The sequence below is a fragment of the Sus scrofa genome, chromosome 13 (assembly GCF_000003025.6).
Source record: "Sus scrofa isolate TJ Tabasco breed Duroc chromosome 13, Sscrofa11.1, whole genome shotgun sequence".
NCBI classification, from domain to species: Eukaryota; Metazoa; Chordata; class Mammalia; order Artiodactyla; family Suidae; genus Sus; species Sus scrofa.
The window spans coordinates 110872146-110886102 of NC_010455.5; the positions used below are offsets into that span (position 1 = coordinate 110872146).

A 13957-nucleotide genomic window follows, 5' to 3' on the forward strand; every position below is an offset into this window, starting at 1 on the left:
ATGTTTCTTTCTGGCTTTGCCTTTTCAGGATAACCTTTTCCACCCAAAATACACTGGAGAGGACTTAACCTGTACTGTGAAAAATCTCAAAAGAAGCACACAGTATAAATTCAGGGTGAGTCAGTCATTTTGTTACCTGCACTGCTTAAAAATGAAGCTGTTTTACGTTTCACCCCATGCCATTTTAAATCGACTCTACAAGTTAAAAATTTCTCAAGTTTGCTACACTTTACACTTTTATAATAATATGTGTAAAATACACATCACACTTTTATTCTGTTTTATTTATTTATTGGCCTCACCCCAAGACATGTGGAAGTCTGGGTCAGGGATCGAACATGCACCACAGTTGCAGCTTGCGCCACAGCTACACCAATGCCGATCCTTAACACACTGTGCCACCAGGGAACTCCCATACTTTAATTTTAAAATCCACTTTTGAGAAAGAAAAGCTGTAACAAAGTGCAGCTGTAATGTGCACTACAACATGGATGAAGACCCAAACCAGGTGCCCAGCACACCTCTCTCACCTGCACTTCATACCTTTCTCTCCAGAATTTCTCACTTTAATCAGACTTCCCTTTTATTCTTCATTTTCCTTTGCTCTTATGCCCATTTTCTTTTCTCACCTGTTTCTCTTTTTCTTTGCTGTTACCCACCTCCTCCCCCCTCGGGCTCTGCTTTTGTCATCAACAGTCACCATTAATGTCACCATGGGACTTTGTGTTGTTGCCCAAGACAATTTTGCAATCTTTAAGAGAGAGGAAACAGCAGGCTGCCTTCTGTGCTGCTGTAGTGTTTAGTGATCCTAGCGCAGCACTGTATTTTCTAGTGCAACACTGCATTTTGAAGAGATGTGGTTGTCTTCTGATTCCACCATTCCTTCTCTTAACTTTTGTGCCAAATGGTGTTATTTGATATGCAATAGTCACTCAATAAATAATTGTTATATTATCGAGTGGAATGTGTGACTATTAGAGGAAAATGATAGTTTTTGGATATTTTAGAAAACCCTTGTTATTTGATACTGGCTATGAGAACATAGATACATTGCTAGCATTTGTCCACAAGGTGGCGTTGCCCTATGCTTAAATAAGCGAGGTTATTTTTGTCTGCCTTTTCCCCCATATTTCCCTTCCACAAAACACTATGAACCAGGTGGTGACATACTGGTTTTGTTTTGTCCTCTTGAAAGGGTAAAAAATGTCTTTAGCTAATACCTACCTTATTTTGTTTTTAGTTGTTAATAGCAAAACTATATAGAAAATAAGTACCCCATTAAAGAAACACTTATAAATTAGTGGTTTGAGATTGAGAGAGAATGTCTGTCTGTGTGAGTTTATGGATACCCTGATCTTCCATGTGGAAAGTTTAATACCACTGGTTTAATACCTGGTATCTAAAGTATATTGTTTCCTTGGTTGTGTTGTAGCTGACTGCTTCTAATATGGAAGGGAAAAGCTGCCCAAGTGAAGTTTTGGTATGTACAACGAGTCCTGACAGGCCTGGACCTCCTACAAGACCCCTCATTAAAGGACCAGTTACATCTCATGGCTTTAGTGTCAAATGGGGTATGTTTTGTTGGTGCTCATACTGACGCTTTTTTGACAGATTTTTTAAAAACTTACTAATTTCCATAGTGACAGACCAATAAACAGCAAACCATATTACTTAAGGGAGTTCTATACATTTGGAATAGCTATATGAGAAACATCCTAAGAATTCCACAAACTGGTAAAATTGACCATTTTAAGAGCTTTTCATTAACTTTATGATTTTTCTGATTATATTTTTTCCTCCTAAATTTGGAATGTATTACTGATTTGAATGTGGTAATTTCTGAATATGTCTTTCATTCTCCAATGGCTTGCCCTCAAAAAGTAGCAATATTTCATATAAAAACTGATTTATAAAGTTAATATTGAAAATAAATGTCAAAATTTAGGTATGTCCTCTGAATTAAATTGTGACATACAGAATTTTTAAGTTACTATGAATTAGGAAAACTTTAGTTTTTGCTGTTGTTGTCATCTTATCAAGAGTCATAAACTTCAGGAATTTTTCACATTGAAGTTCATCATGTGGTATATGTGGGTATCTGGTAGAAGGATATTGTGGCTCACTTGCTGTGTGAATTACTTCAGTGAAATGACTGCCATCAGAATGTTGATAAATATTTGCAGTTGTCTGTGAAACTATTATGACATGTGTGAGTCATATAGTAATATTAACTACATAACCAGAAAAAAAGGGAAAAGAAAGTAGAAATCTAAAATAAGATTTTACCTGGAAATCAAGTAATATAAAGGGAATTTAAAACATTATTAAATCACTATTGGAGACTAACCCCTGAGACATATAACTGCTTCAGTTACCCAAAGATTTTGAGGTAGAATTAGTCCCTGGAAGATGGATGTGATTAAGAGAAACTATAAAAATCTAGATGTGCTTTTGGCCAAATCAAAAGCTTTTTTCCTTAGAAAATCCTGGAAAGTTCTGTCAACACTGAATATTTACTTTTAGTAGCCATAGTTGGAATATTTAACTTTTTTAAATTATTGCTGTAAATATCTGTTACTGAAGTTTGCATACACTAATGGAACTTCCAAGTAAAAGGAGATGGGAATTAAGGTTTCTAAATCTTCAGGAGTAACCAGAGGGTATGTCTAAAATAGAGATGTCCAACTGATGATAGAAGTAAATTCTGTATAGTTTACAGAATTATAATGCCAGTATTTTTATGCTCAGAAAAGGAAACTCTTACAGGCACAGAGTTAGTAGTAGACAGATACCCAGAGTGCTCAGGGCTCTTGTAGTAAAGCCAGAACCTCTTCCTCAGACCACCTCTTTGGCACAGGTTCTCATTGCTCCACTGCTCAGGTTTTATATCAGATTCACTAGAGATATATGTCTGCTTAGTAGCAAACTGTAATGGAACAGATTTACTATGTCCTGATGTTTTATTTATTTTGTGAATAAGTTTTGCACCTCTAATTCCTTCCCTCTCATCTCTCAAAAGAATCTAGTCACAGGTGATATAAGTGAAATAAAAAAGGGAAAAAAATTTAATATATGAATATTTCAGCTTATATAAAAACCATCAAATATTGAAGAGCAGGCTTAAGAATTCTCAAATCTGTGAGCATAGCTCTTAGAAAAAATCAAATCATATTTTAAGTTTTATTCATGTTTCACTAAATAACCTAACTCTGACATTTCTAGCTCTACAAACTTTGACTAATGAGGTTTTGCGCTGTTCTTGTTTGTTCTGCTTTTCAGAAAGGAGTTGGGTGAAATAATACATTAATTTTTGTACTTTATGGTTCAATCCAGAATTAAGACAATATAATGTTATATGATTCTATGTGTTCTAATAATACTTATCAATAAAAATCAAATGTTTTCATAACTTAATAAGATATTTGCTTACTTTCACCAGACCCTCCAAAGGACAATGGTGGCTCAGAAATACTGAAGTACTTGCTGGAGATTACTGATGGAAATTCTGAAGGTAAAGTTTTGGAAATTGTTTTATTCAAATCCAGTTGGCAAGCCCTATTTTCTCATATGACGAACATCTGTATAATAATAGCAGGCAATCATTAAATCATAGAGTTACTATAATAAAAAAGCCTTAAATCACATGTTGACAGTCTTTTTCTTTCAAACATAGCATCAGAGATCAGAGTCTGCTTCAACTGTACATTTTGATCAAGTCTTTAAAATTTTCTATGTCATTTCTTTAAGCCAAGAGAGCCTAATTAATAGGATAAAGGTATTTTTCATCTCTCTTGGCACGCTTTCTCTGGGAATTCTTATAAGCAGAGAAAGTGTCAGAAGCAATCAGCAGGAAGAATAAATTGGAGACAGCGAATGATTTTGGTAATCGAAAAATTTCTCCTGTACAATGGATGGGAAAATAGAGTATTGTTGTGGCCTGGTGACAAGTGCCACATTTTATAACAAGTTCAGAAAATGTCTTTTCACTTTTGTTGTGATTTCTGAGTCAAATCTATTTATTCGTTACCAGTCACATTAGTTGAAGTAGAGTTTAGAGGTCAAATACTCTCTATAGTGCCTTTAAAAAAATTCTTAGATCTTCTTTCTAATAAAACTTATTAGTTGGAATGCCCATTGTGGTTCAGCAGTAAAGAACCTGACTAGTATCCACGAAGATGAGGGTTTGATCCCTGGCCCCACACAGTGGGTTAAGGATCTAGTGTTGCTATTGCTGTGGTGTAGGCCAGCAGCTGCAGTTCACATTCGACTCCTAGTCTGGGAACTTCCATATGCTGCAGGTACGGACCTAAGCACACACACACACAATTATTACGCTTTGACAGAAAAAGGCTTAATCATCAGAGCTTTAAAAATGACATTGCATTATCTGTAACTGTTAAATTTTTTTTAAAGATTATGTATATGGTAAAAAGAAAAAATTAGCAATAACTTTTACAAACAAGCAATGCAGGTGTATGCCTTGCTTTTCATTCTGTGCCATGAAAGCCATCTGGAGTGTTTTGTTTTTCATGTTAGTCAGGCCCTGTTTTGAGCTGAAAACATGAGAAAGCTTTGAGATGGGCACAGCTGTTCTTAACATAAAATCATGTTCTCTGCTAAAACCCTAACCTAGAAGTCATATCTCTGCAGTGGCTCATTATGAAAATCTAAATGTATTTTGAATTTTTTTGGTTCTCTTGACCACTAATGACAAATCAAAACTAGATGCCATTCTATACTTTGCCTGCCAGCACGCGTTATCAATGATTGGTTGAATCTCCTCAGTCATCCTAATTCCCAGTTGCCTTTTCAGGACAGGTTCTTTAATCAGTAATGTCAGGATAACTGTCTTTAATGGTTTCCATTGTCATTCAGCCCTAGTGCATGTGAATTCATTGTAACTCTGACGTAATAAGCAGCTGAAGGCATTTGTGGAAGTTACTCTAGTAACTGTCGTGGAACAACACAGAAGTATTCCCTAAAACAGCTTCATGGAGTGCAAAGCTTCGTAAAGTAGTCTACTGGAAACACAGTGTCACTGGAAGTGAAACAGAGGAGGAGTAAACATCGCAGGTTTGTGGGGTAGGCAGGCAGTTGGTTGAAGCGACCCCAGTGCTCTTTGCCAGGTGGCATCAACCTCACCCAGGCCCCTCCAGGGGCCTTGCTGCTTTCTTTAATCCCAAGAAGTGGTCGGATAACCTGGGTCACACTGAATCTTTCCAGGGCCGCACCTGTGGCACGTGGAGGTTTCCAGGCAAGGGGTCTAATCAGAGCTACAGCTGCCGGCTACAGCCACAGCAATGCCAGATCCGAGCCATGTCTGCGACCTACACCACAGCTCACAGCAACATCGGATCCTTAACCCACTGAGTGAGGCCAGGGATTGACCTGCAACCTCATGGTTCCTAGTAGGATTCATTACCACTGCGCCACAATGGGAATTCTTCGTCTTTTAAGTGGGGCTGCAGGAAGACAGTAGACCGTTATACTAAGGACCAGGTCTGTACAGGGAGGGTTTCACTCACTGCGACTTCTGGGCACATAAGAGTAGGGAGACTCTTCTTTCTGACCAGGAACCTCGCACTGAACAGCCTGAGGAGCCAGGTGGCCCCAGGGCTTCTCACACCAGTACCACTTCAGAGCTTGCTCCAACTGTCCTTGGTCTCCTGTTACGGGGCCAACTGCAGATTTCATGTGGTTTCCAGCATCCAGACCTCACAGCCAGCACATGTAATCATGGTGATATTAAGTAGTCTAGCCAGCAGTAGAAAGTATTAAAAATGACTCTGTGTTATTTTAGTATTTAACTTTGTAAAGGAAATGGAAAGAGAGCCCTGTGGCTATTTAATGGAAACCACTTAGAGCTTTTTCTTCTCCAGAATGGTTGATACTATTACATTTCGACAAAAGTCACAAACTCAAACACATATCTCATTTTGCAGCGAGTCAGTGGGAAGTGGCGTACAGTGGATCGGCTACAGAGTACACCTTCACCCACCTGAAACCAGGCACTTTGTACAAACTCCGAGCATGCTGCATAAGCACTGGTGGACACAGTCAGGTTGGTTTTGTTTTGGTATAAAAGTAAATATCTGGTCAGATTCAGAGTCTGTCTATAATTGCTATTTAAAAATTGATCTTGGTAATGCAACCAGCCATGGTATCACATCATTAGAGTTTTTTGAATTGTGCTTTAGATGATATAAAAATAGGCCCAAATGATTCTCAACTGAATTGTGCTGCTTTCCAAGTACCTTTATCACTTAGTTATTTCTCAGACTTGGGTGTGATCACACAACATTTGAAAATTGAGGTGGACTGAAATTCGCATTAGCTAATAAATAAGGGGGTGAACCTGGGCTACTGCGCTGATAGAAAAGCATAAAATTTAGAGCAAAAAGATATGACCTCCAGCAGAGCTCTGCTGTTACCACATCTGGCAGTTTTGTGAGAATGTGAGGCACACCTTCCTCGAGATTCTTTACTGCCATCTGCTGGAAAATTATTGTAAAAGCCATATACATCCATGATTGAGCCAAATGACATGTCCTGCAATTGTGCAGTGCCCAACCTACACATCTGTAGGCAATAGAAGTTCTCCATTTGTCTAATTTTTTTTTTTTCCAAATTGAAGCGTAATTGACTTACAATATTATGTTAGTTTCAGGTCTACAACATAGTGACTTAATATTGAAATGATCACCAATGCTGTCTACAATTTCTTTGACCTTAGACCAACCATTTAACACATCAGGAGCCTTGATTTCAACCTCACAGTGTTTTCATAGGCTCAAAACAATATAACAAAAACACATAAAGTGCTCTTGAACTGAGATACTTATTATACAGATGTCTTCAACTTAACATTCAGAAAGTAAGCAAGAGGCAGAGTGGTAAAAGACATTTTCATCATAGGACTATTTAGCATTATGGTTTTAAAACCATTAATAAGAGGGGGGGGCAATGGTGGCTTGTAGCCTTCGGCTGGGTTAACTTTTCAAGAGAACATCTGCCATTAGGGTGTCTCATTTTGCCAGTCAGCCCACCTCTGACATCGTCTTATGTTTATTTTCCTTTCCCACCAAGGATAGTGGTACTGCAGTGTCTGGACTGTATGTATAGACCATCTCCTCGGGGGGAAAATGTCCAGTTAGACGATTTTTATGCAGTGCCTCCCAGGGTGGTGTATAGCCACATCAAAGCCGCAGGTGATCAGCGAGTACCTCTCATGTGTGAGGTGCTGCATGAGGCCGCCCAGGGGCAGAGGTGCTCCTTGGATGTGTAAGTGCATCTCCCCTGCACTTTTCTTCCTCAGGAAGGTTGATGAGTTTGGTTGAGCTGCAGAGCTCCACCTGGCTTCTCTCCTCTCTCAAAAAGGGGTCACCTTCCATACCACCTGCTTTACACAACAAGATCCTGCAAAAAAGAAGTCTTGCTTATTTTAGTGTTCACAGAACCTGCTGGTGACTGTCAGACTCGGTTTATTAATAGAGACTTTATTTGCTTTCCTGCTCTGTATGTGGATGGTGGGACCATTTATGGCACCATTTAAAAACTTCATCCATCTGTTGTTTTGTATTCTCTTCTGTCCTCATGAAGGGTCCCTAATTTTGGTTTAAACGGAGATAATTGTGTGCTTAGGATACATAACACTCAAGTCTACAAGTCTGACATCAGAAATAACTAGTTTTTGGAGTTCCTGTGTCATGGCTCAGCAGAAACGACTCTGACTAGTATCCATGAGGATGCCAGTTGGATTCCTGGCTTCACTCAGCGGGTTAAGGATCCAGCATCGCCATGAGCTATGGTGTAGGTCACAGACATGGCTCGAATCCAGCGTTGATGTGGCTGTGGCCAGCAGCTACAGCTCTGATTCGACCCCTACCTAGGAACCTCCATATGCTGCAGGTGCGGCCCTAAAAAGACCAAAAAAAAAACCCTAGTTTTACTAGTGCCGTAGGCAGTGTTGTCCACACTTAAAACATACACAAACACACACACAGAGACAAAGGTCTTATTGCATAAAAAGTGTAGCTTTTGCAGTTATGGGATGGAATTTGCTTGGCATCTAGAGCTCTAATCAATTCAGAGTAATTAAGGTATGATTCTCTCCGGTATTTCTCCTGCAGTGTTCTGAAAGTCTCCCTGTTCGCACACTAAGCATTGCACCAGGTCAGTGTCGACCACCGAGGGTATTGGGTAGACCAAAGCACAAAGAAGTCCACTTAGAGTGGGGTGAGTGAACAAATCTTCACATTGCCGATTGGGACAATTGGAGATTGAGTTTAAAACGTAATGCTTTGTAATTAAGTTCTAGATCTTCCTTCTGAAAACCATATCTGTTTCTGTTGAAAATGTCCATATTCTTTTTAACGTACGTGGGCTTGGGTTTGTATTCTCCCCTGAGCTGTCACTCATCCTCCTGTTCCTGATGCTGCCACACATATCTTTCTAGGAAATGTTTCAGAGCAGCCAGTCTTTTCAGGAATTTTTCAACTTTATTCATAAAATAAAAACTTTATGCATAAAAGTTGTGCTCAATTAAGAGATTAAGCCAAGAAATAGTTCACAAGGTAACATCTGACTCCTCCTTGTCTTTGCTGCTTTGTCACATATGAGTCCTGGTGTTTTGCAGTATTAACTCAAGCTGTACTACATTTCTTGTCACATCAGCAATTTACAGCATGTAAAATTGCAAATATAAACCTACAGAACAATGCTGTCAGAGTATTCTTCCCCACCACTTACGTCTGAAATATAACAAAATATTGTGCCAGTTTGGGGTCCTCTAACTTGATTTAACATGTCCTTTGGTTTCAAGTTAAAGAGATTTTTCTCCCGTCTATTTCTTGCCGTTTCCTTGTGTTAGATAGAATGTAAAGAAATAGGCCTAAAATTTCTATGGTTTGGGAAATACTTTGTCAGTGTAATTAAACATACTTGCTTTGGAAAGTATGGCTAACATCATTGAGAAACTTTCTTCTGTATCTCTTCTCTTTTTTGGAGTGGGGGTTCTTTTGTAAATATTGAGGACAGGCCACCTACATGATACTTTGCAAACCCTGTGAAAAATTAGGTGGGATAGGATCAATTGGAAACAAACATGTTCTAAGCTGAAATGCATCCTCCATTTCCAGATGTTCCTGCCTCTGAAAGTGGCTGTGAGGTGTCAGAGTACAGTGTAGAGATGACAGAACCCGAGGATGTGGCTTCAGAGGTGTACCATGGGCCTGAGCTCCAGTGCACAGTTGGCAGCCTGCTTCCTGGAACTGTGTACCGCTTTCGAGTGAGGGCTCTGAATGACGGAGGGGTGAGTATGAGCTTATCCACCAGGACAAAAACGTAAGGTCCTACCTCTTCCATTACTACGGTCCTCAAATTCCTTAGCACTATCTGTCCAACCTTGACATCCATTAAAGAAGTATATGTAGGAGTTCCCACTGTGGTGCAGTGGGTTAAGAACCTGACTGCTCCAGCGTGGGTCACTACAGAGGCACAGTGGGTTAAAGGATCCAGCATGTGGCCACAGCTGCAGCATAGGTCATAGCTGTGGCTCCGATTCAATCCTTGGCCCAGGAACTTTCATATGCTATGGGTGCAGCCATAATAAAAAGAAGAGGTGTATGTCAAATCTCATTTCTGAAGATACATTATTTTGATTTCCTATAGACCCAGCATTAAAAATTTTATTTCTCTTATCCTCATATCTTTCTACTAAGAGAGAGTTTAGGAGTTCCTGTCGTGGCTCAGCAGTTAATGAACCTGACTAGGATCCATTAAGGACGTGGGTTCGATCCCTGGCCTCGCTCAGTGGGTTAAGGATCCAGCATTGCCATGAGCTGTGATGTAGATTGCAGATGGGCTATGGCTGTGGTGTTGGCTGGCAGCTGTAGCTCCAATTCGACCCCTGGCCTGGGAATCTCCGTATAGCATGAGTGTGGCCCTAAAGAGACAAAAAAAAAAAAAAAAAAAAAGAGTTCAAAGTTAGTAAGAACGTCACCCTTTAGATAGTAGCTTTACCGTATTATCTGAATCACCCAGCAATGTCTTAGGTCAGTTTTTAAAAGTGGATGGGGTAGAGCTAGGGAGGCTTATTTGTCTTTGTTTTATTTCAAGTGGTCCTTTCCATTACTCCATTTGTAGTCTTCAAGGTGGGCTGTCAGAGATTGGAAGAGTATTTCTTTGTCTTGAAATAAAACAAAGACAATATCCACAAAAGTGTTTTTTGCCTTTTTAATTGCAGAGTGATGGGGATTTGGGGGAGGTTCATAATGAGAATGAAATGACCCAGAAAAGTCTTTTTGGTAGGGCTTTTTGGTGTGTCGGAGATGGGCAGAAACATAAAAGACTGTAGAAGGATGTAGTTAGAGCAGACTGCTGCTACAGCCCCACAAAGTGCCAGTGATGTGTGAGGATACATTCCATGCAGATAAATACATGTAATGAGTCAATGAGATTTTTACAAGTAAGAAAGCCCGATTGACAGTGGCAGGAAGTTGACAATAACCTTCCCAATTCTCGGTGAGCCAGAAGTGAAGTGTGTTTGTCTGTAGTGCATTTCATGTTAGTCAAGGCTGACTGTGAAAGCATTTGGTCTGAAGTAGGATCTCCAACCTTTAATAAGAGCTGGATTTCTTCTAATTCTCCATTAGGAAAGAATTTCAGATGCAGGTATTTAAATTAAAAAAAAAAAAAAAAAAAAAAAAACACCCTAAAACTGGAAACAATAAAAATGTACTGGTGAGAAGATAAGAAAGCCTGTGCACCCAAACTTTTCTAATAAAAAGAGGGTGGATGGTGATGATCACCAATGTTTTAGAAACCCAGTTTTACTGTTGTTCTGGTGCTTTTCCCCATCACCACTTCAGAAGATTTCTGCCATGATAAATATGCAGCTGGACTAACCTGAGTTATACTTTCTCTCTCTTTTCACTAATTGATCATATAAAGAGACTTTCAGCCTTATTTTAAAATCTTGTTATATTAGAAGTTAACCATATATTTGATGTGTAGTCACCTTCTGTGGTCTATTTCAGAGAGCCTCTCCCCCATGCCCAGTATATTTGCACATTATATTATATTAGAAAATGTGAGAGGTTTTTTTTTAAGTCTTTTTTCCCCATTTTGAAAAATATAGTCACTTACTTCATTAGCCTGAAAATTACTCTGTGAAGTGTCATATATTCCACTACTAACATGGCATTTTTGGCTTCCTTGACATGTTTTAGATCAATGGTGATGGTTGGCTGTACAGTGTGGTCCATGAAGGGTGATAAAAAGGGAAGATGGGGCAGAAAACTTCAAATAGCAGCTATGGTGGGGCTCACTGAGAAAACATTAACAGGATCATTGGTTTTCAGAATGGAAAATACCAGTAACTAGAAGGAAAACCCAAAACTTGATAACCAGCAATTCCACATAGGTTTTTATGCATTAAAAATTAAACTGCAGTGTGCATCTGACTTCGTTTTCTCTGAAGCCCTCTGAGAAGTTAAAGCAGAATGTTGTGGTATAATGAAAGTCAGTATTTTTTGTTTCTTATGTCATGGTAAAAATGTTTAGTAAACCAACTTTCTAATTCTTTTGCATTAAAACTGTATGTAGGTGTGTACATATATGTGTGTGTGTATGTGCAGGTGTGTGTGTATACATACACACATATATATGTATATACACACACATTTGTATCACTCAGAATGTATATGGGAGAAAACCTACATGTTCAATTGAAAGTGAGCACCCTTAGGTAATACTTTTAATCAATTTTATTGACAATGGCATTAGCCTAGCCCTTGTTTGGTTATAAGCGAATGCTGTACACACAAATACACACACACACACACAAACACCTAAACACCTACAAGCTTGAGTGTGTTTTTCTCTTTCAGTATGGTCCCTATTCTGATGTCTCAGAAATTACCACTGCTGCAGGGCCTCCTGGACAGTGCAAAGCACCTTGTATCTCCTTTACGCCCGATGGCTGTATCCTGGTGAGCTGGGAGGTAAGTCTGGCATGTGGTCTGCACCAGTTTGTTTCTTCTACTTTATCTGCTCCTCTCCCAGGGCAAGTTATGAGGAAAGTATAAAGCTAAAATTCACATATAGGTGATTTTTACACAAGCATCTGCCTTGGCACTTGTGAAGAGTTGTAAAGATTTTATCACTGGTCAGAATTGAGAGGAAAGTATCTTTTTCATGCTCTTCTTTTGTATGTATTGGAATATCCTGGGGCATATTGTGCGCTCTCTCTCTCTCTCTCAATTTATTTAGTTGAACACAAACATCATAGTATTTACTTTTCAACAAAATTAACCACTTAAATTTCTGTTTTCCAGAGTCCTGAAAGCTCTGGTGCCGACATCTCAGAGTATAGGTTGGAATGGGGAGAAGATGAGGAATCCTTAGAACTCGTTTATCATGGGACAGACACTGGCTTTGAAATGAGGGATCTGCTGCCTGCTGCACAGTACTGCTGTAGACTACAGGTAGGTGACACTAGTTGGATATTACTATTAGTGGTGTTCCATGAAAGATTCTTTGGGAAGCTTACTCAGAGGCTCATGATGGAGGCCATCAGGAGGGGTGATATGAACAAAGAGTCCTATTAAATAAAAATAAATGTAATTGTTTTGGCATTTTAAAGTTAATTTTTGCTCCTCTAAGAGGTCCTGAAATGTAGGAAGAAAACCAAAATCTTCTCCACTGTATTTCTCACCACCCTTGCATCTGGCTTGTTAGTTAATTCACTATGTAAAGAACCCAGTCCAAGGCAAAGGTGGCACAGCTCCTTAGGGAAGATGCCTTCTTTCTGAATTTTCTGAGATGCACATTTCAGTGGGAAAGCGACTTGGACAAAAGGCAAAAGACATTTTAAAATTCACATTCCAGATGTTAAATGGAGCCAAAAACTAATGCTAGAGTAGTTTGGCCAGTCTGCACTCTATTATAGAACCCACTTCCCACTTCCATGACCATGGCCAAGGCTGGTTATCTGTAAGCTTTCACTGGGGAAGAATAATTGGCTCCTAGCCCAACCTCTAGGAGGAACAATAGTCATGGGTTTACTTTCACTTTATTCACTTGGATAAATATATATTTTTTCCCTTTGTAAAGCTTTATTGTCAAGAGAAAACAGGGTTATTTCTTTGTTTCTTTCTATTTGTTCAGTACAATATTCCTGAGCACTGCTTTGTGCCAGAATCAAAAAAATGTCTCAGATGATTAACAGGAAAGATACCAAGATTCATCAGATTTGGTTCTTGACCTTGAAGGGTTCTATATTCACACACATTTAGATTTAAGTAGATAAAGAAGCAAGGATGCCAGATTTAGGTTTCCACCTGATTTAAGTTATGGATCATATTGGATTTTACAAGTCCAGCTAAACTTAGTGTCTCTGGCCTCTTTGGAGAAAATATTCCCTTCATAAGTTAATTTTCCAGATCAGCTGAAGCTTTTCTGTTAAATTCTGATACCTGTTTTATCATAAACATTTCTGGCTAAACTCTTTAGTTATACACACTCTCTTTGTTGAATAGAGGCCTGGGATGTAATTAACCCTTCATCAGTGAGTCAGGGTCACAGTACATTATCCGAGCTTTATAATAGCAATGCTGAGTCACTAGGAAAAGGTTAAATTATCTGCTACACTCCTGTTTTTGGAACAAGACAGGATATAAATAAAAACTGTCTGCCATCACAGGAAAGAACTTGACTCTTTTCTGCTTTTCGAGTTTTGGTCTCTCTTTAAAATGTTCTTCCTTTTTTTACTTTCAGGGTATACGTTGTCACTTGGCATTAGCTTCCCCAAATTGGATTTTAAAAGATACATTGGCAGGAATAGAGCCTACATAGTAATCTTGCCTTTTGTTTTGACAGCCATCAGTAGTAAATATTTTCAAATGTCTGTAATTATTTGTCAAAAAATGAGTCAGATCCTATAAAGGGGTTAGTACTT

General features: G+C 38.9%; 1 protein-coding gene across 4 annotated transcripts in view; it reads left to right on the plus strand.

Moving 5' to 3' along the window:
* The window catches only part of FNDC3B (fibronectin type III domain containing 3B), a 344224-nt gene that overhangs the window by 284682 nt on the left and 45585 nt on the right, over positions 1–13957 (plus strand). For all 4 annotated transcript variants that reach the window (XM_021069801.1, XM_021069803.1, XM_021069800.1 and 1 more), the window contains 8 exons: positions 29–115; positions 1433–1571; positions 3440–3511; positions 5943–6061; positions 8130–8235; positions 9138–9310; positions 11889–12002; positions 12336–12485. In XM_021069801.1, the coding sequence (XP_020925460.1) occupies positions 29–115; positions 1433–1571; positions 3440–3511; positions 5943–6061; positions 8130–8235; positions 9138–9310; positions 11889–12002; positions 12336–12485 (960 nt within the window). The remainder of the gene's footprint in view (positions 1–28; positions 116–1432; positions 1572–3439; positions 3512–5942; positions 6062–8129; positions 8236–9137; positions 9311–11888; positions 12003–12335; positions 12486–13957) is intronic.